The sequence below is a fragment of the Oncorhynchus kisutch genome, linkage group LG2 (genome assembly GCF_002021735.2).
Source record: "Oncorhynchus kisutch isolate 150728-3 linkage group LG2, Okis_V2, whole genome shotgun sequence".
Lineage (NCBI taxonomy): Eukaryota > Metazoa > Chordata > Actinopteri > Salmoniformes > Salmonidae > Oncorhynchus > Oncorhynchus kisutch.
In genome coordinates this window covers 77731558-77758801 of record NC_034175.2, presented here as the reverse complement: position 1 = coordinate 77758801, position 27244 = coordinate 77731558, and the positions used below count along the sequence as shown (strand labels likewise).

The window sequence follows — 27244 nt, the reverse complement described above, 5'->3', positions numbered from 1 at the left end:
AACCCTATATAGTGCACTACTATAGATCAGGGCCCTATGGCACCCTATTCCCTATATCATACACTACTTTAGACCAGAGCCATATTCCCTATATAGTGCACTACTATAGACCAGAGCCCTGCCTAACTATCAAGTGTTCTGTTGCACTGTGGTTTCCCTGGTTACCAACCACACAAACACTGAGTACCACACCTACACAGCTCCTCTCCAATCTCAACCCCACACCCCCGTCCCTCTTTCCCAGCATCCCAACAACAAGTCAGCCCGGTTTCAATTACCTGTGGGAGTCTCCAGTGGGAGGTAACCTAAAACAGATGTAGAGGTTGAGAGGAGCCCCCGTTCTAAGTGAGCTGGAGAGGAAACCCCCAAACCAGACGCCATGGCAATGGAGAGTAGGCGTAAAGAAGAAACGTGGAGACCCCCCCCTTTGCCCCCCAAGCTGGAGGGGAAGCAAAGCCTTCCCACCTCCCTCCCTGACCAGACGCCAGGGCTATGGAGAGAGGGGGTTTACTGGAAATGTGGAGCATTTAGGCCTATGTGGGCGAGAAATTGGGGAAAGTTTCAAGACACCTAGTCAGGATCAGAGGTTCTCCTATCCAAGACTGGTGCAGTAATCAACAGTCAGTTCTGCAGATAAGAGTGAGGAATGCATTGATAAGACCAGGAAGACAGGACCCCACCAGACTACTCTGGTGATATGGGCAGGATAAGACCTGGAAGACAGGACCCCACCAGACTACTCTGGTGATATGGACAGGATAAGACCAGGAAGACAGGACCCCACCAGACTACTCTGGTGATAAGACCAGGAAGACAGGACCCCACCAGACTACTCTGGTGATATGGACAGGATAAGACCAGGAAGACAGGACCCCACCAGACTACTCTGGTGATATGACCAGGAAGACAGGACCCCCACCAGACTACTCTGGTGATATGACCAGGAAGACAGGACCCCCACCAGACTACTCTGGTGATATGACCAGGAAGACAGGACCCCACCAGACTACTCTGGTGATATGACCAGGAAGACAGGACCCCACCAGACTACTCTGGTGATATGGACAGGATAAGACCAGGAAGACAGGACCCCACCAGACTACTCGGGTGACAGTGATATGGACAGGATAAGACCAGGAAGACAGGACCCCACCAGACTACTCTGGTGACAGTGATATATGGCCAGGATAAGACCAGGAAGACAGGAAACAACAACTTCCTGGAAGTGTGTCTTTATGGACCAACAGGGCTGCCTGCCTCTCTCTCTCCTCTGCTCCCACTTCCTGTCCTCTAGAGCACCATGATAGAACCTAGTCCTGTCTCAGTCCTCTTCTGCCCTTCAGAGCCCCCCTGGAATTGTCCCTGCCTCCCCTCGCCTTAGACCGCTGTGATACAGCCTGGAATGGAACCGTGGCCTTAGAACCAGGGTCTTAGACCGCTGTGATACATCCTAGGAATGGAACCGGGGCCTTAGACCGCTGTGATGCAGCCTGGAGTGGAACCCGGGCCTTAGAACCGGGGCCTTAGACCGCTGGGATACAGCCTGGAGTGGAACCGGGGCCTTAGACCGCTGGGATACATCCTAAGAATGGACCTGGGGCCTTAGACCGCTGTGATGCAGCCTGGAGTGGAACCCGGGTTTTAGAACCGGGGCCTTAGACCGCTGGGATACAGCCTGGAATGGAACCGGGGCCTTAGACCACTGTGATGCAGCCTGGAGTGGAACCCGGGCCTTAGAACCGGGGCCTTAGACCGCTGGGCCACTCGGTGTCCCGACAGACAGGCAATCCAGCCTAAAGTTAAACATATATAGTTAGGAGCTACCTAATGTCATTTTTGGTGCGTACACATTTACAACAAGAATATAAACAAGAGACATTGTGCAAACAAACAGAGTTGACTCATGCTTGTCTGAAGGAAGAACAGTGTCTGTGTGGAGTCTAGAGTCGCTAGGGCAACGGGCCTTCCTGCTCGGAGAAGAGGGGGGAGGAGCAGACATGCCGAGAACTAACAAAAAGAAAAACTGAAAATCAAGATAGCAGTGGCAGCTGTACAGATAACTCATCCAATGGGCTTTGACTTCTCAAACATGGCAGGAAGCCAACATGATGATTCCCCCTGTCACCTTCTTCATTCGGCCACTTACTAAGGTAACTAGAAAGTTAACCTTTGGGGTTGCCTAAAATGAAGAATTCTGCGTTTTTCACACAGCAAAAAATAATAATTATGAAACGCATAACAAATATGCAATTACTGCTCAGCATCAGACTAATGTTTCTTATTGTAATTACTGCTCAGCATCAGACTAATGTTTCTTATTGTAATTACTGCTCAGCATCAGACTAATGTTTCTTATTGTAATTACTGCTCAGCATCAGACTAATGTTTCTTATTGTAATTACTGCTCAGCATCAGACTGTTTCTTATTGTAATTACTGCTCAGCATCAGACTGTTTCTTATTGTAATTACTGCTCAGCATCAGACTAATGTTTCTAATTGTAATTACTGCTCAGCATCAGACTAATGTTTCTTATTGTAATTACTGCTCAGCATCAGACTAATGTTTCTTATTGTAACTACTGCTCAGCATCAGACTAATGTTTCTTATTGTAATTACTGCTCAGCATCAGACTAATGTTTCTTATTGTAATTACTGCTCAGCATCAGACTAATGTTTCTTATTGTAATTACTGCTCAGCATCAGACTAATGTTTCTTATTGTAATTACTGCTCAGCATCAGACTAATGTTTCTTATTGTAATTACTGCTCAGCATCAGACTAATGTTTCTTATTGTAATTACTGCTCAGCATCAGACTAATGTTTCTTATTGTAATTACTGCTCAGCATCAGACTAATGTTTCTTATTGTAATTACTGCTCAGCATCAGACTAATGTTTCTTATTGTAATTACTGCTCAGCATCAGACTAATGTTTCTTATTGTAATTACTGCTCAGCATCAGACTAATGTTTCTTATTGTAATTACTGCTCAGCATCAGACTAATGTTTCTTATTGTAATTACTGCTCAGCATCAGACTAATGTTTCTTATTGTAATTACTGCTCAGCATCAGACTAATGTTTCTTATTGTAATTACTGCTCAGCATCAGACTAATGTTTCTTATTGTAATTACTGCTCAGCATCAGACTAATGTTTCTTATTGTAATTACTGCTCAGCATCAGACTAATGTTTCTTATTGTAATTACTGCTCAGCATCAGACTAATGTTTCTTATTGTAATTACTGCTCAGCATCAGACTAATGTTTCTTATTGTAATTACTGCTCAGCATCAGACTAATGTTTCTTATTGTAATTACTGCTCAGCATCAGACTAATTTTGTGCTTCAGTTGCACTTCTCCACTGAAATGACAATTCATGAGGAGGTTCAGAATGATGTGGAGCTACTTTTCTCCGGTGTAGCCAGCCAACTATTCTCTGGTGTAGCCAGCCAACTGTTCTCTGGTGTAGCCAGCCAACTGTTCTCTGGTGTAGCCAGCCAACTGTTCTCTGGTGTAGCCAGCCTACTGTTCTCTGGTGTAGCGTAGCCAGCCAACTGTTCTCTGGTGTAGCCAGCCAACTGTTCTCTGGTGTAGCCAGCCAACTGTTCTCTGGTGTAGCCAGCCAACTGTTCTCTGGTGTAGCCAGCCAACTGTTCTCTGGTGTAGCCAGCCAACTGTTCTCTGGTGTAGCCAGCCAACTGTTCTCTGGTGTAGCCAGCCAACTGTTCTCTGGTGTAGCCAGCCAACTGTTCTCTGGTGTAGCCAGCCAACTGTTCTCTGGTGTAGCCAGCCAACTGTTCTCTGGTGTAGCCAGCCAACTGTTCTCTGGTGTAGCCAGCCAACTGTTCTCTGGTGTAGCCAGCCAACTGTTCTCTGGTGTAGCCAGCCAACTGTTCTCTGGTGTAGCCAGCCAACTGTTCTCTGGTGTAGCCAGCCTACTGTTCTCTGGTGTAGCCAGCCTACTGTTCTCTGGTGTAGCCAGCCTACTGTTCTCTGGTGTAGCCAGCCTACTGTTCTCTGGTGTAGCCAGCCTACTGTTCTCTGGTGTAGCCAGCTTACTGTTCTCTGGTGTAGCCAGCCTACTGTTCTCTGGTGTAGCCAGCCTACTGTTCTCTGGTGTAGCCAGCCTACTGTTCTCTGGTGTAGCCAGCCTCCTGTTCTCTGGTGTAGCCAGCCTCCTGTTCTCTGGTGTAGCCAGCCTCCTGTTCTCTGGTGTAGCCAGCCTCCTGTTCTCTGGTGTAGCCAGCCTCCTGTTCTCTGGTGTAGCCAGCCTACTGTTCTCTGGTGTAGCCAGCCTACTGTTCTCTGGTGTAGCCAGCCTACTGTTCTCTGGTGTAGCCAGCCTACTGTTCTCTGGTGTAGCCAGCCTACTGTTCTCTGGTGTAGCCAGCCTACTGTTCTCTGGTGTAGCCAGCCTACTGTTCTCTGGTGTAGCCAGCCTACTGTTCTCTGGTGTAGCCAGCCTACTGTTCTCTGGTGTAGCCAGCCTACTGTTCTCTGGTGTAGCCAGCCAACTGTTCTCTGGTGTAGCCAGCCAACTGTTCTCTGGTGTAGCCAGCCAACTGTTCTCTGGTGTAGCCAGCCTACTGTTCTCTGGTGTAGCCAGCCTACTGTTCTCTGGTGTAGCCAGCCTACTGTTCTCTGGTGTAGCCAGCCTACTGTTCTCTGGTGTAGCCAGCCTACTGTTCTCTGGTGTAGCCAGCCTACTGTTCTCTGGTGTAGCCAGCCTACTGTTCTCTGGTGTAGCCAGCCTACTGTTCTCTGGTGTAGCCAGCCTACTGTTCTCTGGTGTAGCCAGCCTCCTGTTCTCTGGTGTAGCCAGCCTCCTGTTCTCTGGTGTAGCCAGCCTCCTGTTCTCTGGTGTAGCCAGCCTCCTGTTCTCTGGTGTAGCCAGCCTCCTGTTCTCTGGTGTAGCCAGCCTACTGTTCTCTGGTGTAGCCAGCCTACTGTTCTCTGGTGTAGCCAGCCTACTGTTCTCTGGTGTAGCCAGCCTACTGTTCTCTGGTGTAGCCAGCCTACTGTTCTCTGGTGTAGCCAGCCTACTGTTCTCTGGTGTAGCCAGCCTACTGTTCTCTGGTGTAGCCAGCCTACTGTTCTCTGGTGTAGCCAGCCTACTGTTCTCTGGTGTAGCCAGCCTACTGTTCTCTGGTGTAGCCAGCCTACTGTTCTCTGGTGTAGCCAGCCTACTGTTCTCTGGTGTAGCCAGCCTACTGTTCTCTGGTGTAGCCAGCCTACTGTTCTCTGGTGTAGCCAACCTACTATTCTCTGGTAAAATGCAAGATTAACTTTAAGCTAAACATTAGGAAATGTAGCTGAAAAAAATACCTTGCTTTTTAATTGTAAGTTTATTTAATTGTGTGGCTGGCAGCCAAGTGACATTTCTGTTGTCGTCTGATGAAAACATATTTATTTTCTGCCAATGTGCACTGATGTATTTCATGTGACACTGGAATAGGGCTCTGGTCTATAGTAGTGCATCTCTGATCCCCACTCCTGTGTTTACAAACACGTGACTGGATCAACTGTTCTGGGGAACTACAGAAGCTCTATAATGGTTATCTTTATTTAACATTGACGGCCTACCGGGGCAGAACGACAGATTTTTACCTTGTCAGCTCAGGGATTCGATCCAGCAACCTTTCAGTTACTGGCCCAACACTCTAACCACTAGGCTACCTGCCACCCCTACACTCTAACCACTAGGCTACCTGCCGCCTCTAACCACTAGGCTACCTGCCGCACCTACACTCTAACCATGAGGCTACCTGCCGCCTCTACACTCTAACCATGAGGCTACCTGCCGCCTCTACACTCTAACCACTAGGCTACCTTCCGCCTCTACACTCTAACCACTAGGCTACCTGCCACCTCTACACTCTAACCACTAGGCTACCAGCCGCCTCTAACCACTAGGCTACCAGCCGCCTCTAACCACTAGGCTACCAGCCGCCTCTAACCACTAGGCTACCAGCCGCCTCTAACCACTAGGCTACCAGCCGCCTCTAACCACTAGGCTACCAGCCGCCTCTAACCACTAGGCTACCAGCCGCCTCTAACCACTAGGCTACCAGCCGCCTCTAACCACTAGGCTACCAGCCGCCTCTAACCACTAGGCTACCAGCCGCCTCTAACCACTAGGCTACCAGCCGCCTCTAACCACTAGGCTACCAGCCGCCTCTAACCACTAGGCTACCAGCCGCCTCTAACCACTAGGCTACCAGCCGCCTCTAACCACTAGGCTACCAGCCGCCTCTAACCACTAGGCTACCAGCCGCCTCTAACCACTAGGCTACCAGCCGCCTCTAACCACTAGGCTACCAGCCGCCTCTAACCACTAGGCTACCAGCCGCCTCTAACCACTAGGCTACCAGCCGCCTCTAACCACTAGGCTACCAGCCGCCTCTAACCACTAGGCTACCAGCCGCCTCTAACCACTAGGCTACCAGCCGCCTCTAACCACTAGGCTACCAGCCGCCTCTAACCACTAGGCTACCAGCCGCCTCTAACCACTAGGCTACCAGCCGCCTCTAACCACTAGGCTACCAGCCGCCTCTAACCACTAGGCTACCAGCCGCCTCTAACCACTAGGCTACCAGCCGCCTCTAACCACTAGGCTACCAGCCGCCTCTAACCACGAGGCTACCAGCCGCCTCTAACCACGAGGCTACCAGCCGCCTCTAACCACGAGGCTACCAGCCGCCTCTAACCACGAGGCTACCTGCCGCACCTACACTCTAACCACGAGGCTACCTGCCACCTCTACACTCTAACCACGAGGCTACCTGCCGCCTCTACACTCTAACCACGAGGCTACCTGCCGCCTCTACACTCTAACCACGAGGCTACCTGCCGCCTCTACACTCTAACCACGAGGCTACCTGCCGCCTCTACACTCTAACCACGAGGCTACCTGCCACCTCTACACTCTAACCACTAGGCTACCAGCCGCCTCTAACCACTAGGCTACCAGCCGCCTCTAACCACTAGGCTACCAGCCGCCTCTAACCACTAGGCTACCAGCCGCCTCTAACCACTAGGCTACCAGCCGCCTCTAACCACTAGGCTACCAGCCGCCTCTAACCACTAGGCTACCAGCCGCCTCTAACCACTAGGCTACCAGCCGCCTCTAACCACGAGGCTACCAGCCGCCTCTAACCACGAGGCTACCTGCCGCCTCTACACTCTAACCACGAGGCTACCTGCCGCCTCTACACTCTAACCACGAGGCTACCTGCCACCTCTACACTCTAACCACGAGGCTACCTGCCACCTCTACACTCTAACCACGAGGCTACCTGCCGCCTCTAACCACTAGGCTACCTGCCACCTCTACACTCTAACCACTAGGCTACCTGCCACCTCTACACTCTAACCACTAGGCTACCTGCCACCTCTACACTCTAACCACTAGGCTACCTGCCACCTCTACACTCTAACCACTAGGCTACCTGCCACCTCTACACTCTAACCACTAGGCTACCTGCCACCTCTACACTCTAACCACTAGGCTACCTGCCACCTCTACACTCTAACCACTAGGCTACCAGCCGCCTCTAACCACTAGGCTACCTGCCTCCTCTCCACTCTAACCACTAGGCTACCTGCCACCTCTACACTCTAACCACTAGGCTACCTGCCTCCTCTCTAACCACTAGGCTACCTGCCTCCTCTCTAACCACTAGGCTACCTGCCTCCTCTCTAACCACTAGGCTACCTGCCTCCTCTCTAACCACTAGGCTACCTGCCTCCTCTCTAACCACTAGGCTACCTGCCTCCTCTCTAACCACTAGGCTACCTGCCTCCTCTCTAACCACTAGGCTACCTTCCGCCTCTACACTCTAACCACTAGGCTACCTGCCTCCTCTCCACTCTAACCACTAGGCTACCTGCCACCTCTACACTCTAACCACTAGGCTACCTGCCTCCTCTCCACTCTAACCACTAGGCGTGTAGAGTGTAGAGTGTAGAGGTGGTAACTTCCGGCGCCGACAGAGATGGCCGCCTCGCTTCGCGTTCCTAGGAAACTATGCAGTTTTGTTTTTTTACGGGTTATTTCTTACACTAGTACCCCAGGTCATCTTAGGTTTCATCACATACAGCCGAGAAGAACTACTGAATATAAGATCAGCGTCAACTCACCACCAGTACGACCAAGAATATGTTTTTCGCGATGCGGATCCTGTGTTCTGCCTTACAACCAGCGCCACGGGATGGTTCCCATGCAGCGACCCCAAAAAACGACTCAGAAAAAGAGGGAAACGAAGCGGTCTTCTGGTCAGACTCCGGAGACGGGCACATCGTGCACCACTCCCTAGCATTCTTCTTGCCAATGTCCAGTCTCTTGACAACAAGGTTGATGAAATCCGAGCAAGGGTAGCATTCCAGAGGGACATCAGAGACTATAACGTTCTCTGTTTCACGGAAACGTGGCTCACTGGAGGGACGCAATCCAAAGCGGTGCAGCCAGCGGGTTTCTCCACGCATCGCGCGGACAGAAACGAACATCTTTCTGGTAAGAAGAGGGGCGGGGGCGTATGCCTTATGGCCAACGTGACATGGTGTGATGAAAGAAACATACAGGAACTCAAATCCTTCTGTTCACCTGATTTAGAATTCCTCACAATCAAATGTAGACCGCATTATCTACCAAGAGAATTCTCTTCGATTATAATCACAGCCGTATATATCCCCCCCCAAGCAGACACATCGATGGCTCTGAACGAACTTTATTTAACTCTCTGCAAACTGGAAACGATTTATCCGGAGGCTGCATTCATTGTAGCTGGGGATTTTAACAAGGCTAATCTGAAAACAAGACTCCCTAAATTTTATCAGCATATCGATTGCGCAACCAGGGGTGGAAAGACCCTGGATCATTGTTACTCTAACTTCCGCGACGCATATAAGGCCCTGCCCCGCCCCCCTTTCGGAAAAGCTGACCACGACTCCATTTTGTTGATCCCTGCCTACAGACAGAAACTAAAACAAGAAGCTCCCACGCTGAGGTCTGTCCAACGCTGGTCCGACCAAGCTGACTCCACACTCCAAGACTGCTTCCATCACGTGGACTGGGAGATGTTTCGTATTGCGTCAGCCAACAACATTGACGAATACGCTGATTCGGTGTGCGAGTTCATTAGAACGTGCGTTGAAGATGTCGTTCCCATAGCAACGATTAAAACATTCCCCAACCAGAAACCGTGGATTGATGGCAGCATTCGTGTGGAACTGAAGGCGCGAACCACTGCTTTTAATCAGGGCAAGGTGTCTGGTAACATGACTGAATACAAACAGTGCAGCTATTCCCTCCGCAAGGCTATCAAACAAGCTAAGCGCCAGTACAGAGACAAAGTAGAATCTCAATTCAACGGCTCAGACACAAGAGGCATGTGGCAGGGTCTACAGTCAATCACGGACTACAGGAAGAAACCCAGCCCAGTCACGGACCAGGATGTCTTGCTCCCAGGCAGACTAAACAACTTTTTTGCCCGCTTTGAGGACAATACAGTGCCACTGACACGGCCTGCAACGAAAAAATGCGGTCTCTCCTTCACTGCAGCCGAAGTGAGTAAGACATTTAAACGTGTTAACCCTCGCAAGGCTGCAGGCCCAGACGGCATCCCCAGCCGCGCCCTCAGAGCATGCGCAGACCAGCTGGCCGGTGTGTTTACAGACATATTCAACCAATCCCTATACCAGTCTGCTGTTCCCACATGCTTCAAGAGGGCCACCATTGTTCCTGTTCCCAAGAAAGCTAAGGTAACTGAGCTAAACGACTACCGCCCCGTAGCACTCACATCCGTCATCATGAAGTGCTTTGAGAGACTAGTCAAGGACCATATCACCTCCACCCTACCTGACACCCTTGACCCACTCCAATTTGCTTACCGCCCAAATAGGTCCACAGACGATGCAATCTCAACCACACTGCACACTGCCCTAACCCATCTGGACAAGAGGAATACCTATGTGAGAATGCTGTTCATCGACTACAGCTCGGCATTAAACACCATTGTACCCTCCAAGCTCGTCATCAAGCTCGAGACCCTGGGTCTCGACCCCGCCCTGTGCAACTGGGTACTGGACTTCCTGACGGGCCGCCCCCAGGTGGTGAGGGTAGGCAACAACATCTCCTCCCCGCTGATCCTCAACACTGGGGCCCCACAAGGGTGCGTTCTGAGCCCTCTCCTGTACTCCCTGTTCACCCACGACTGCGTGGCCACGCACGCCTCCAACTCAATCATCAAGTTTGCGGACGACACAACAGTGGTAGGCTTGATTACCAACAACGACGAGACGGCCTACAGGGAGGAGGTGAGGGCCCTCGGAGTGTGGTGTCAGGAAAATAACCTCACACTCAACGTCAACAAAACTAAGGAGATGATTGTGGACTTCAGGAAACAGCAGAGGGAACACCCCCCATCCACATCGATGGAACAGTAGTGGAGAGGGTAGCAAGTTAAGTTCCTCGGCATACACATCACAGACAAACTGAATTGGTCCACTCACACAGACAGCATCGTGAAGAAGGCGCAGCAGCGCCTCTTCAACCTCAGGAGGCTGAAGAAATTCGGCTTGTCACCAAAAGCACTCACAAACTTCTACAGATGCACAATCGAGAGCATCCTGGCGGGCTGTATCACCGCCTGGTATGGCAACTGCACCGCCCTCAACCGTAAGGCTCTCCAGAGGGTAGTGAGGTCTGCACAACGCATCACCGGGGGCAAACTACCTGCCCTCCAGGACACCTACACCACCCGATGCTACAGGAAGGCCATAAAGATCATCAAGGACATCAACTACCCGAGCCACTGCCTGTTCACCCCGCTGTCATCCAGAAGGCGAGGTCAGTACAGGTGCATCAAAGCTGGGACCGAGAGACTGAAAAACAGCTTCTATCTCAAGGCCATCAGACTGTTAAACAGCCACCACTAACATTGAGTGGCTACTGCCAACACACTGTCAATGCCACTGACTCTACTCCAGCCACTTTAATCATGGGAATTGATGGGAAATGATGTAAATATATCACTAGCCACTTTAAACAATGCTACCTTATATAATGTTACTTACCCTACATTATTCATCTCATATGCATACGTAGATACTGTACTCTATATCATCGACTGCATCCTTATGTAATACATGTATCACTAGCCACTTTAACTATGCCACTTGGTTTACATACTCATCTCATATGTATATACTGTACTCGATATCATCTACTGTATCTTGCCTATGCTGCTCTGTACCATCACTCATTCATATATCCTTATGTACATATTCTTTATCCCCTTACACTGTGTATAAGACAGTAGTTTTTTTGGAATTGTTAGTTAGATTACTTGTTCGTTATTACTGCATTGTCGGAACTAGAAGCACAAGCATTTCGCTACACTCGCATTAACATCTGCTAACCATGTGTATGTGACAAATAAATTTGATTTGATTTGATTTGATTTTAGGCTACCTGCCACCTCTACACTCTAACCACTAGGCTACCTTCCGCCTCTACACTCTAACCACTAGGCTACCTGCCACCTCTACACTCTAACCACTAGGCTACCAGCCACCTCTACACTCTAACCACTAGGCTACCTTCCGCCTCTACACTCTAACCACTAGGCTACCTGCCTCCTCTACACTCTAACCACTAGGCTACCTGCCACCTCTACACTCTAACCACTAGGCTACCTGCCACCTCTACACTCTAACCACTAGGTTACCTTCCGCCTCTACACTCTAACCACTAGGCTACCTGCCACCTCTACACTCTAACCACTAGGTTACCTTCCGCCTCTACACTCTAACCACTAGGCTACCAGCCACCTCTACACTCTAACCACTAGGCTACCTGCCTCCTCTACACTCTAACCACTAGGCTACCTGCCTCCTCTACACTCTAACCACTAGGCTACCTGCCTCCTCTACACTCTAACCACTAGGCTACCTGCCACCTCTACACTCTAACCACTAGGCTACCTGCCACCTCTACACTCTAACCATGAGGCTACCTGCCACCTCTACACTCTAACCACTAGGCTACCTGCCACCTCTACACTCTAACCACTAGGTTACCCTGCCGCCTCTACACTCTAACCACTAGGCTACCTGCCACCTCTACACTCTAACCACTAGGTTACCTGCCTCTACACTCTAACCACTAGGCTACCTGCCTCCTCTACACTCTAACCACTAGGCTACCAGCCACCTCTACACTCTAACCACTAGGTTACCTGCCTCTACACTCTAACCACTAGGCTACCAGCCACCTCTACACTCTAACCACTAGGTTACCTGCCTCTACACTCTAACCACTAGGCTACCTGCCTCCTCTACACTCTAACCACTAGACTACCTGCCTCCCCTACACTCTAACCACTAGGCTACCTGCCACCTCTACACTCTAACCACTAGGCTACCAGCCACCTCTACACTCTAACCACTAGGTTACCTGCCTCTACACTCTAACCACTAGGCTACCTGCCTCTACACTCTAACCACTAGGCTACCTGCCTCCTCTACACTCTAACCACTAGGATACCTGTAAAATAAAGTGACAGGTGAAATAAAGAATGTGATCTGTTTTATCTCCAAATGTATTGCACAAGTCGGCTGCAGGTATTTACTACATATTAAAATGTATTGAAAAATCATCATGTGGCTATTTCCAAATACCCCGGTACACGGTATGACTACACTAGACCATTGACTCACTACAGTACAGTAGACCATTGACTCACTACACTACAGTAGACCATTGACTCACTACACTACAGTAGACCATTGACTCACTACAGTACAGTAGACCATTGACTCACTACACTACAGTAGATCATCGACCCACTACACTACAGTAGACCATTGACTCACTACACTACAGTAGACCATTGACTCACTACACTACAGTAGACCATTGACTCACTACACTACAGTAGACCATTGACTCACTACACTACACTAGACCATTGACTCACTACACTACAGTAGACCATTGACTCACTACACTACAGTAGATCATCGACCCACTACACTACAGTAGACCACCGACCCACTACACTACAGTAGACCACCGACCCACTACACTACAGTAGACCATCGACCCACTACACTACAGTAGACCATCGACCCACTACACTACAGTAGACCATCGACCCACTACACTACAGTAGACCATCGACTCACTACACTACAGTAGACCATCCACCCACTACACTACAGTAGACCATCGACCCACTACACTACAGTAGACCATTGGCTCACTACACTACAGTAGACCATCGACCCACTACACTACAGTAGACCATTGGCTCACTACACTACAGTAGACCATTGACTCACTACACTACAGTAGACCATTGACTCACTACACTACAGTAGACCCATTGACTCGAGTCACTACACTACAGTAGACCATCGACCCACTACACTACAGTAGACCATCGACTCACTACACTACAGTAGACCATCGACCCACTACACTACAGTAGACCATCGACCCACTACACTACAGTAGACCATTGGCTCACTACACTACAGTAGACCATCGACCCACTACACTACAGTAGACCATTGGCTCACTACACTACAGTAGACCATTGACTCACTACACTACAGTAGACCATTGACTCACTACACTACAGTAGACCATTGACTCACTACACTACAGTAGACCCATTGACTCGAGTCACTACACTACAGTAGACCATCGACTCGAGTCACTACACTACAGTAGACCATCGACTCACTACACTAGACCATCGACTCACTACACTAGACCATTGACTCACTACACTACAGTAGACCATTGACTCACTACACTACAGTAGACCATTGACTCACTACACTACAGTACACCATCGACTCACTACACTACAGTAGACCATCGACCCACTACACTACAGTAGATCATCGACCCACTACACTACAGTAGACCACCGACCCACTACACTACAGTAGACCACCGACCCACTACACTACAGTAGACCATCGACCCACTACACTACAGTAGACCATCGACCCACTACACTACAGTAGACCATCGACTCACTACACTACAGTAGACCATCGACCCACTACACTACAGTAGACCATCGACCCACTACACTACAGTAGACCATTGGCTCACTACACTACAGTAGACCATCGACCCACTACACTACAGTAGACCATTGGCTCACTACACTACAGTAGACCATCGACCCACTACACTACAGTAGACCATCGACCCACTACACTACAGTAGACCATCGACCCACTACACTACAGTAGACCATCGACCCACTACACTACAGTAGACCATTGGCTCACTACACTACAGTAGACCATTGACTCACTACACTACAGTAGACCATTGACTCACTACACTACAGTAGACCATTGACTCACTACACTACAGTAGACCATCGACTCACTACACTACAGTAGACCATCGACCCACTACACTACAGTAGATCATCGACCCACTACACTACAGTAGACCACCGACCCACTACACTACAGTAGACCACCGACCCACTACACTACAGTAGACCATCGACCCACTACACTACAGTAGACCATCGACCCACTACACTACAGTAGACCATCGACCCACTACACTACAGTAGACCATCGACTCACTACACTACAGTAGACCATCGACCCACTACACTACAGTAGACCATCGACCCACTACACTACAGTAGACCATTGGCTCACTACACTACAGTAGACCATCGACCCACTACACTACAGTAGACCATTGGCTCACTACACTACAGTAGACCATTGACTCACTACACTACAGTAGACCATTGACTCACTACACTACAGTAGACCCATTGACTCGAGTCACTACACTACAGTAGACCATCGACTCGAGTCACTACACTACAGTAGACCATCGACTCACTACACTACAGTAGACCATCGACTCACTACACTAGACCATCGACTCACTACACTACACTAGACCATCGACTCACTACACTACAGTAGACCATCGACTCACTACACTACACTAGGCCATTGACTCACTACACTACAGTAGACAACACAGGAGTGGCATGGGAACAAGTCTGAATGTCCTTGAGTGGCCCAGCCAGAGCCCGGACTTGAACCCGATCAGGTCTCTCCAGAGATGTCGAAATTAGCTGTGCAGCAAACCTTCCCATCCAACCTGACAGGGCTTGAGCGGATCTGCAGAGAAGAATGGGAGAAACTCCCCAAATACAGGTGTACCAAGCTTGTAGTGTCATACCCAAGAAGACTGGAGGCTGTAATCGCTGCCAAAGGTGCTTCAACAAAGTACTGAGTCTGAATAATTATGTAAATGTGATCCGTTTTTTTGTTTTATAAATTTCAATAAATAAAATAAAAAATAAGAATGTGCTTTGTCATTATGGGGTATTGTGATGTGATTATGGGGTATTGTGATGTGATTATGGGGTATTGTGATGTGATTATGGGGTATTGTGATGTGATTATGGGGTATTGTGATGTGATTATGGGGTATTGTGATGTGATTATGGGGTATTGTGATGTCATTATGGGGTATTGTGATGTCATTATGGGGTATTGTGATGTCATTATGGGGTATTGTGATGTCATTATGGGGTATTGTGATGTCATTATGGGGTATTGTGATGTCATTATGGGGTATTGTGTGTAGATGGATTAAAACAAAACAATTATCAATGTTAGAATAAGGCTGTAACGTAACAACATTGGGAAAAGTCAAGGTGTCTGAATACTTTCTGAATGCAGTGGAGAGCATTATCAGGAAAAACTAAGACAACGCTATCCTAGATTCTTAAACCACATTCAAAAAATACATCCAACTGTTGAAGGTCTGAGGTTAAAAGCCTGCAGCCTAAACATTTAAGAGGGAGTTGGGGTGGATCTGGAGAGGTTTTAGTCCCAAATGACTCCTTATTCCTGTTATACAGCACTGCTTTTAACAACAGCACTAATGGGAATAGGGTGACATTTGGGACGCAGACAAGGTTGAAGCAGTCAGCTTAGAGAACTGGGGAGTTAGGACAGACAATCACAAACCAAACAAACTGTGTTTTTCAGTTATCAGCCCAAACCAGGCTAAAGTCTACCAGACTGTGTTTTTCAGCTATCAGCTCAAACCAGGCTAAAGTCTACCAGACTGTGTTTTTCAGATATCAGCTCAAACCAGGCTAAAGTCTACCAGACTGTGTTTTTCAGCTATCAGCTCAAACCAGGCTAAAGTCTACCAGACTGTGTTTATCAGTTATCAGCCCAAACCAGGCTAAAGTCTACCAGACTGTGTTTTTCAGTTATCAGCCCAAACCAGGCTAAAGTCTACCAGACTGCACTATCAGTACAGGGTTACTTACTCATGGAGTCTCTTAGCAGTGTGTCATGACTATGACAATTATATATACTGGATCAAGGGAGGAAAATCCAATACAAAACTAAAGTTACCTCAGTTGTGATTGATGCTCCTAATAGAATCTCAATCCTCGTGTACTCTCCCCTCAGAGGGGAGGGACATTTGGCTTTTTCAGCCAATGGGTTTTGAGAAATTTGTCCCTAATAATTACAGTGGAATCTGAGTCAACAGCAATTTCAGAAAAATCCTCTGCAGTATCAACAGCAGACTCCAACATTTCCTCAGTGAAAACAATGTCCTGAGCAAATGTCAAATTTAATTCTTATGAAAATAACGTACGACAGACCATGTATACAATCTGCACACCCTTACAGATGCAACCAATGTGAAATGGCTAGCTAGTTAGCGGGGTGCGAGCTAATAGTGTTTCAATTGGTGACGTCACTCGCTGTGAGACCTTGAAGTAGTTGTTCTCCGGGTTTTGTGGAGCGATGGGTAACGGATGCTTCGTGGGTGTCAGTTGTTGATGTGTGCAGAGGGTCCCTGGTTCGAGCCCAGGTAGGGGTGAGGAGAGGGTCCCTGGTTCGAGCCCAGGTAGGGGTGAGGAGAGGGTCCCTGGTTCGAGCCTAGGTAGGGGTGAGGAGAGGGACGGAAGCTATACCGTTACATAGACAAACAAACAAAAGCAAAGTCTTCAAGTTTTGTTGATTTCAAGAAAGCACCTGTGGATTTCCGAACATAACGCGCCAAACAAACAGAGGTATTTTGGATATAAAAATAATCTTTATGGAACAAAAGGAACATTTGTTGTGTAACTGGGAGTCTCGTGAGTGAAAACATCCGAAGATCATTAAAGTTAAATGATTAATTTGATTGCTTTTCTGATTTTCGTGACCAAGCTACTTGATGCTAGGTATACAGAATGTTTTGTCAAGCGATCGCTAAAATTTACACAAAAACTTGGATTGCTTTCGCGGTAAAGCATATTTTCAAAATCTGACACGACAGGTGGATTAACAAAAGGCTAAACTGTGTTTTGCTATATTGCACTTGTGATTTTATGACTATAAATATTTGTAGGAATATTATCAGAATGTGGCTCTATGCAATTCAGCGGCTGTTGATGACAACCGCTAAAGGGATGGGTAGCGTCAAGAAGTTAAAGGACAAGGGAGAGCTCTGCTGGGCAACCCAATCTATCGAAGCGCAGCTCAGAGTAAATATATTTCTTGCATTTTCCTTTTCCGAATGGGCGGTTATTTAGAATGCATGAGATTCTGTATTTACGATAGCTTCATATGGTCCGATAGAGACCCAATCCTTTTGTTCCTCAGTCTTCCCGCGTTTTTATTCAAACCCAACCCCCTTTCTTTGTGTAACCAGCCGTCATATCGGCTTCGTCGGCCAGGGACGTTTTCTTTTATAACAAAATTAGTAATCAATGTATGATCCATCCTGTGTATGTGTAATTATTTAGGTATTTAGTAAATAAATAATTAAACCAAATTTTGTATTACTGATTCAAGTTGTTGGCCAGGGTTCGTGAAGTATGTATAATATGTATAGTGTATGTATAGTATGTGTAATATGTGCCATAAAAAAGCTAACGTTTCAGTTCCTTGCTCAGAAAATTAGAACATATGAAAGCTGGTGGTTCCTTTTAACATGAGTCTTCAATATTCTCAGGTAAGAAGTTTTAGGTTGTAGTTATTATAGGATTATTTCTCTCTATACGATTTGTATTTCATATACCTTTGACTATTGGATGTTCTTATAGGCACATTAGTATTGCCAGTGTAACAGTATAGCTTTCGTCCCTCTCCTCGCTCCTACCTGGGCTCGAACCAGGAACACAACGACAACAGCCACCCTCAAAGCAGCGTTACACATGCAGAGCAAGGGGAACAATAGAGCGAGTGACGTTTGAAACGCTAACTAGCTAGCTAGCCATTTCACATCGGTTACACCAGCCTAATCTCGGGAGTTGATAGGCTTGAAGTCATAAACAGCGCAATGCTTGAAGAATTGCAAAGAGCTGCTGGCAAACACACGAAAGTGCTGTTTGAATTCATGCTTACGAGCCTGCTGCTGCCTACCATCGTTCAGTCAGACTGCTCTATCAAATATCAAATCATAGACTTAATTATAACATGATAACACACAGAAATACGAGCCTTTGGTCATTAATATGGTAGAATCCGGAAACTATCATTTCGAAAACAAAACCGTTCCGTATTTTATCTAACGGGTGGCATCCCAGTCTAATTTCACAACCTTCAATGTTATGTCATAATTATGTAAAATTCTGGCAAATTAATTACGGCCTTTGTTAGGAATAAATGGTCTTCACACAGTTCGCAACGAGCCAGGCGGCCCAAACTGCTGCATATACCCTGACTGCTTGCACGGAACGCAAGAGAAGTGACACAATTTCCCTAATTATAAGAAATTCATGGCAGCAGGCAATATTAACTAAATATGCAGGTTTAAACATATATACTTGTGTATTGATTTTAAAGAAAGGAGTTGATGTTTATGGTTAGGTACATTGGTGCAATGACAGTGTAAATCATCACCCGTTTGGCGAAGTAGGCTGTGATTCGATGAGAAATTAACAGGCACCGCATCGATTATATGCAAAGCAGGACACGCTAGATAAACTAGTAATATCATCAACCATGTGTAGTTAACTAGTGATCATGTTAAGATTGATTGTTTTTATAAGATAAGTTTAATGCTAGCTAGCAACTTACCTTGGCTTCTTGCTGCCCTCGCGAAACAGGTAGTCAGCCTGCCACGCATGCTCCTCGTGGAGTGCAATGTAAGGCAGGTGGTTAGAGAGTTGGACTAGTAACTGGACAGTTGCAAAAACGAATCCCCGAGTTGACAAGGTCAAATTCTGTCGTTCTGCCCCTGAATGAAAATAAGAATGTGTTCTTAACTAACTTTCCTACTTAAATAAAGGTGTAAAATATATATATATTTTTTTTTTTAATAAAAAATTATTATTGTTTATTTTAAAAAATGATCGGCAAATCGGTCCAAAAATACCGATTGTTATGAAAACTTGAAATCGGCCCTAATTAATCAGTCATTGCGATTAATCGGTCGACCTCTAGTCTGGGGCCCACTCACCAACCAAGAATTCATAAAATGGGACAAACACCCAATTGAGATTGCATGCAGAATTCTGCAAAAAATATACTTGGGCTCCTGAGTGGCACAATGGTCTAAGGCACTGCATCTCAGTGCTAGAGGCATCACTAGAGACACCCTGGTTCGATTCCAGGCTGTATCACAACCCACTGTGATTGGGGGTCCCATAGGGCGGCGCACAATTGGCCCGGCGACGTCCGGGTTTGGCCGGTGTAGGCCGTCACTGTAAATAAGAATTTCTTCTTAACAGACTTGCCTAGTTAAATAAAAACTATATATAAATGCTTTGTATACAACACAAAACCCCAAACAATCCATACCGAGCAGAATTAGGACTTTACCCGCTAGTTATCAAAATCCAAAAAAAGAGCTGTTAAATTCTACAACCACCTCGATTCCAATATTCCACCACTGAACCCCTCAACTACTCGGAGATGAACCTAAAGAAGATGCCCCTCAGCCAGCTGGTCCTGGGGCTCTGTTCACAAACAGACCCCACAGAGCCCCATGACAGCAACACAACTAGACCCCACAGAGCCCCAGGACAGCAACACAACTAGACCCCACAGAGCCCCAGGACAGCAACACAACTAGACCCCACAGAGCCCCAGGACAGCAACACAACTAGACCCCACAGAGCCCCAGGACAGCAACACAACTAGACCCCACAGAGCCCCAGGACAGCAACACAACTAGACCCCACAGAGCCCCAGGACAGCAACACAACTAGACCCCACAGAGCCCCAGGACAGCAACACAACTAGACCCCACAGAGCCCCAGGACAGCAACACAACTAGACCCCACAGAGCCCCAGGACAGCAACACAACTAGACCCCACAGAGCCCCAGGACAGCAACACAACTAGACCCCACAGACCCCCAGGACAGCAACACAACTAGACCCCACAGACCCCCAGGACAGCAACACAACTAGACCCCACAGAGCCCCAGGACAGCAACACAACTAGACCCCACAGAGCCCCAGGACAGCAACACAACTAGACCCCACAGAGCCCCAGGACAGCAACACAACTAGACCCCACAGAGCCCCAGGACAGCAACACAAACAGACCCCACAGAGCCCCAGGACAGCAACACAACTAGACCCCACAGAGCCCCAGGACAGCAACACAACTAGACCCCACAGAGCCCCAGGACAGCAACACAACTAGACCCCACAGAGCCCCAGGACAGGAACACAACTAGACCCCACAGAGCCCCAGGACAGCAACACAACTAGACCCCACAGAGCCCCAGGACAGCAACACAACTAGACCCCACAGAGCCCCAGGACAGCAACACAACTAGACCCCACAGAGCCCCAGGACAGCAACACAACTAGACCCCACAGACCCCCAGGACAGCAACACAACTAGACCCCACAGAGCCCCAGGACAGCAACACAACTAGACCCCACAGTGCCCCAGGACAGCAACACAACTAGACCCCACAGAGCCCCAGGACAGGAACACAACTAGACCCCACAGAGCCCCAGGACAGGAACACAACTAGACCCCACAGACCCCCAGGACAGCAACACAACTAGACCCCACAGAGCCCCAGGACAGCAACACAACTAGACCCCACAGAGCCCCAGGACAGCAACACAACTAGACCCCACAGAGCCCCAGGACAGCAACACAACTAGACCCCACAGACCCCCAGGACAGCAACACAACTAGACCCCACAGAGCCCCAGGACAGCAACACAACTAGACCCCACAGTGCCCCAGGACAGCAACACAACTAGACCCCACAGAGCCCCAGGACAGCAACACAACTAGACCCCACAGTGCCCCAGGACAGCAACACAACTAGACCCCACAGAGCCCCAGGACAGCAACACAACTAGACCCCACAGAGCCCCAGGACAGCAACACAACTAGACCCCACAGTGCCCCAGGACAGCAACACAACTAGACCCCACAGAGCCCCAGGACAGCAACACAACTAGACCCCACAGAGCCCCAGGACAGCAACACAACTAGACCCCACAGAGCCCCAGGACAGCAACACAACTAGACCCCACAGAGCCCCAGGACAGCAACACAACTAGACCCCACAGTGCCCCAGGACAGCAACACAACTAGACCCCACAGAGCCCCAGGACAGCAACACAACTAGACCCCACAGAGCCCCAGGACAGCAACACAACTAGACCCCACAGAGCCCCAGGACAGCAACACAACTAGACCCCACAGAGCCCCAGGACAGCAACACAACTAGACCCCACAGAGCCCCAGGACAGCAACACAACTAGACCCCACAGAGCCCCAGGACAGCAACACAACTAGACCCCACAGAGCCCCAGGACAGCAACACAACTAGACCCACAGAGCCCCAGGACAGCAACACAACTAGACCCCACAGAGCCCCAGGACAGCAACACAACTAGACCCCACAGAGCCCCAGGACAGCAACACAACTAGACCCCACAGAGCCCCAGGACAGCAACACAACTAGACCCCACAGAGCCCCAGGACAGGAACACAACTAGACCCCACAGAGCCCCAGGACAGCAACACAACTAGACCCCACAGAGCCCCAGGACAGCAACACAACTAGACCCCACAGAGCCCCAGGACAGCAACACAACTAGACCCCACAGAGCCCCAGGACAGCAACACAACTAGACCCCACAGAGCCCCAGGACAGCAACACAACTAGACCCCACAGAGCCCCAGGACAGCAACACAACTAGACCCCACAGAGCCCCAGGACAGCAACACAACTAGACCCAACCACATTATGAAAAAGTAAATACTACTTGACACGTTGGAAAGAATCAGCCAACTAGAATGCTATTTGGCCCTAAACAGAGAGCACACAGTGGCAGAATACAAAATGTGGTGCCTGTTGCCATGAAAACAGGGCAACCAGAGGAGCATAAACAACATTGTAAATACCACAAATATTTATCTGTTAATTTATCTTCCGTACTATTCATACTACGACTATTTGCACATTGCTAAAACACTGTACATAATAACACTTGAAATGTCTATATATATTTTTTGCTTTTTGAGGACAATATTTACTGTTAAATTCTAATGTTTTTTTTTGTTGAGGTTTCGTCATTTCACTTTTGCTTATTTCACTTGCTTTGGCAATGCAACACGTTTCCCAAGCAAATAAAACCCTTTGCATTGAATTAAGAGGAGAGAGGACGCAAGGAGTCTGCAATTGAGATCCTCCCTCTGTGTGTGTGTGTGTGTGTGTGTGTGTGTGTGTGTGTGTGTGTGTGTGTGTGTGTGTGTGTGTGTGTGTGTGTGTGTGTGTGTGTGTGTGTGTGTGTGTGTGTGTGTAATGCTTCCATACAACGGTGTGATGTGAGAGGAATGTCCATAGACTGTGTGCAATATGACCGATTTGATCATACATCACCCGAATGCAGTTTATTCTGCGGCCAAATATCTCGCATTGGCGGACAAGATAATCAAAGTAACTAGACAGGATTAAATCTCTGTCGGAAATGATCTGGTTACTGTTGTATCTGTGAGTGGAGTGGTCTCTGCCGGCACCAACCTCCAATACGGTCCATTCACAAATACTTTCTATTGGACTCGCTACCCACGTCAACGTGTAAGCAATGCTGACAATACACACGTTATTGGTAGTACACATAACTAACATACTGCAATTATTAGCCAAGAGTAGTCTTAGGTAAAAAGCGACTACAGTAACACAATAAACAAGCAAACTGGTGTGGTAAACGAGCCTGGTCGAAACAGTGCGGCTGTCTGCGGTAAAGAGGAAAGAGGTCCGCTACAGTAAACCCCGTTTAGCTTGTCATTCTCTGAGTTAAACAGCGCACATAACCGATAGTTATATAAATCATTATTATAAATCATATATTTACCTGCACATAGTTGCTTTCGCAGTAATCAGCAACTCTTTCGAGATTCGTAAAACTATCCAGTAACGATCTCCGACCGGCTGGGATTTCTTCTTCCAAAAGCATTTGTAGCTCCGCCATCTTTACATCATTATTCTACACTGATGCGGTCCTGGACACAAGATCTCACGACTTGACCGAGTTCTCTTCAGATTCTGACGTTTCTCCAAAAGTTTTGGGCACCCTGAGTTGCGCTTCTTCTTCTTCTTCTTCTTCTTCTTCTTCTTCTTCTTCTTCTTCTTTGGAGTGTAACGGCGGTTGGCATCCAATATGGGCCATTATCGCCTCCAGCTGGACTAGAATATAAATATATAAACATTTGTGATACAAAAGAATGGAAAACTACAACAACAAAAAAAACGATTAAAAAATATATAAAACACCCTTCCAACGAACCCTACACTCATTAAAAAACCCACTACCACATTCCACTACCTTGACCCTGTCTGCTCCTGCACCATGTCAGGGGTAAAGTGACTAGACAACAGGATAGATAATAGACAGTAACAGCAGTATACTGTAGGTAGGGGTAAAGGATAGATAATAGACAGTAACAGCAGTATACTGTAGGTAGGGGTAAAGGATAGATAATAGACAGTAACAGCAGTATACTGTAGGTAGGGGTAAAGGATAGATAATAGATAGTAACAGCAGTATACTGTAGGTAGGGGTAAAGGATAGATAATAGACAGTAACAGTATACTGTAGGTAGGGGTAAAGGATAGATAATAGACAGTAACAGCAGTATACTGTAGGTAGGGGTAAAGGATAGATAATAGACAGTAACAGCAGTATACTGTAGGTAGGGGTAAAGGATAGATAATAGACAGTAACAGCAGTATACTGTAGGTAGGGGTAAAGGATAGACAATAGACAGTAACAGCAGTATACTGTAGGTAGGGGTAAAGGATAGATAATAGACAGTAACAGCAGTATACTGTAGGTAGGGGTAAAGGATAGATAATAGACAGTAACAGCAGTATACTGTAGGTAGGGGTAAAGGATAGATAATAGACAGTAACAGCAGTATACTGTAGGTAGGGATAAAGGATAGATAATAGATAGTAACAGCAGTATACTGTGGGTAGGGGTAAAGGATAGATAATAGACAGTAACAGTATACTGTAGGTAGGGGTAAAGGATAGATAATAGACAGTAACAGCAGTATACTGTGGGTAGGGGTAAAGGATAGATAATAGACAGTAACAGCAGTATACTGTAGGTAGGGGTAAAGGATAGATAATAGACAGTAACAGCAGTATACTGTAGGTAGGGGTAAAGGATAGATAATAGACAGTAACAGCAGTATACTGTAGGTAGGGGTAAAGGATAGATAATAGACAGTAACAGCAGTATACTGTAGGTAGGGGTAAAGGATAGATAATAGACAGTAACAGCAGTATACTGTAGGTAGGGGTAAAGGATAGATAATAGACAGTAACAGCAGTATACTGTAGGTAGGGGTAAAGGATAGATAATAGACAGTAACAGCAGTATACTGTAGGTAGGGGTAAAGGATAGATAATAGACAGTAACAGCAGTATACTGTAGGTAGGGGTAAAGGATAGATAATAGACAGTAACAGCCGTATACTGTAGGTAGGGGTAAAGGATAGATCATAGACAGTAACAGCAGTATACTGTAGGTAGGGATAAAGGATAGATAATAGACAGTAACAGCAGTATACTGTAGGTAGGGGTAAAGGATAGATAATAGACAGTAGCAGCAGTATACTGTAGGTAGGGGTAAAGGATAGATAATAGACAGTAACAGCAGTATACTGTAGGTAGGGGTAAAGGATAGACAATAGACAGTAACAGCAGTATACTGTAGGTAGGGGTAAAGGATAGATAATAGACAGTAACAGCAGTATACTGTAGGTAGGGGTAAAGGATAGATAATAGACAGTAACAGCAGTATACTGTAGGTAGGGGTAAAGGATAGATAATAGACAGTAACAGCAGTATACTGTAGGTAGGGGTAAAGGATAGATAATAGACAGTAACAGCCGTATACTGTAGGTAGGGGTAAAGGATAGATAATAGACAGTAACAGCAGTATACTGTAGGTAGGGGTAAAGGATAGATAATAGACAGTAACAGCAGTATACTGTAGGTAGGGGTAAAGGATAGATAATAGACAGTAACAGCAGTATACTGTAGGTAGGGGTAAAGGATAGATAATAGACAGTAACAGCAGTATACTGTAGGTAGGGGTAAAGGATAGATAATAGACAGTAACAGCAGTATACTGTAGGTAGGGGTAAAGGATAGATAATAGACAGTAACAGCCGTATACTGTAGGTAGGGGTAAAGGATAGATAATAGACAGTAACAGCAGTATACTGTAGGTAGGGGTAAAGGATAGAAAGACAGTAACAGCAGTATACTGTAGGTAGGGGTAAAGGATAGATAATAGACAGTAACAGCAGTATACTGTAGGTAGGGGTAAAGGATAGATAATAGACAGTAGCAGCAGTATACTGTAGGTAGGGGTAAAGGATAGATAATAGACAGTAACAGCAGTATACTGTAGGTAGGGGTAAAGGATAGATAATAGACAGTAACAGCAGTATACTGTAGGTAGGGGTAAAGGATAGATAATAGACAGTAACAGCAGTATACTGTAGGTAGGGGTAAAGGATAGATAATAGACAGTAACAGCAGTATACTGTAGGTAGGGGTAAAGGATAGATAATAGACAGTAACAGCAGTATACTGTAGGTAGGGGTAAAGGATAGATAATAGACAGTAACAGCAGTATACTGTAGGTAGGGGTAAAGGATAGATAATAGACAGTAACAGCAGTATACTGTAGGTAGGGGTAAAGGATAGATAATAGACAGTAACAGCAGTATACTGTAGGTAGGGGTAAAGGATAGATAATAGACAGTAACAGCAGTATACTGTAGGTAGGGGTAAAGGATAGATAATAGACAGTAACAGCAGTATACTGTAGGTAGGGGTAAAGGATAGATAATAGACAGTAACAGCAGTATACTGTAGGTAGGGGTAAAGGATAGATAATAGACAGTAACAGCAGTATACTGTAGGTAGGGGTAAAGGATAGATAATAGACAGTAACAGCCGTATACTGTAGGTAGGGGTAAAGGATAGATAATAGATAGTAACAGCAGTATACTGTGGGTAGGGGTAAAGGATAGATAATAGACAGTAACAGCAGTATACTGTAGGTAGGGGTAAAGGATAGATAATAGACAGTAACAGCAGTATACTGTAGGTAGGGGTAAAGGATAGATAATAGACAGTAACAGCAGTATACTGTAGGTAGGGGTAAAGGATAGATAATAGACAGTAACAGCAGTATACTGTAGGTAGGGGTAAAGGATAGATAATAGACAGTAACAGCAGTATACTGTAGGTAGGGGTACAGGATAGATAATAGACAGTAACAGCAGTATACTGTAGGTAGGGGTAAAGGATAGATAATAGACAGTAGCAGCAGTATACTGTAGGTAGGGGTAAAGGATAGATAATAGACAGTAGCAGCAGTATACTGTAGGTAGGGGAAAAGGATAGATAATAGACAGTAACAGTATACTGTAGGTAGGGGTAAAGGATAGATAATAGACAGTAGCAGCAGTATACTGTAGGTAGGGGTAAAGGATAGATAATAGACAGTAACAGCAGTATACTGTAGGTAGGGGAAAAGGATAGATAATAGACAGTAACAGCAGTATACTGTAGGTAGGGGCAAAGGCTAGCTTGGCTTGTATTGGTACTAGCAAGTCCCGTTATGGCTGAATTAATCACTGTACTGTACTGAACAACACTGCCTTGTGTAAAAAGAGAGGTTATATTTCTAGCTAGCTACAGACACCAAA

The 27244-nt window shown here is 46.9% G+C and overlaps 1 protein-coding gene across 2 annotated transcripts in view; it reads right to left on the bottom strand.

Moving 5' to 3' along the window:
• LOC109886164 (abl interactor 2) overlaps window positions 1–23637 on the bottom strand; it is a 67170-nt gene extending 43533 nt beyond the window's left edge. The window contains exon 1 of one of the 2 annotated variants that reach the window (XM_031801751.1): window positions 23365–23637. In XM_031801751.1, the coding sequence (XP_031657611.1) occupies window positions 23365–23481 (117 nt within the window). In that variant the 5' untranslated portion in view covers window positions 23482–23637. The remainder of the gene's footprint in view (window positions 1–23364) is intronic. The other variant, XM_031801746.1, reaches the window with a different exon arrangement.
• Between the last annotated feature and the right edge of the window lie 3607 nt (window positions 23638–27244).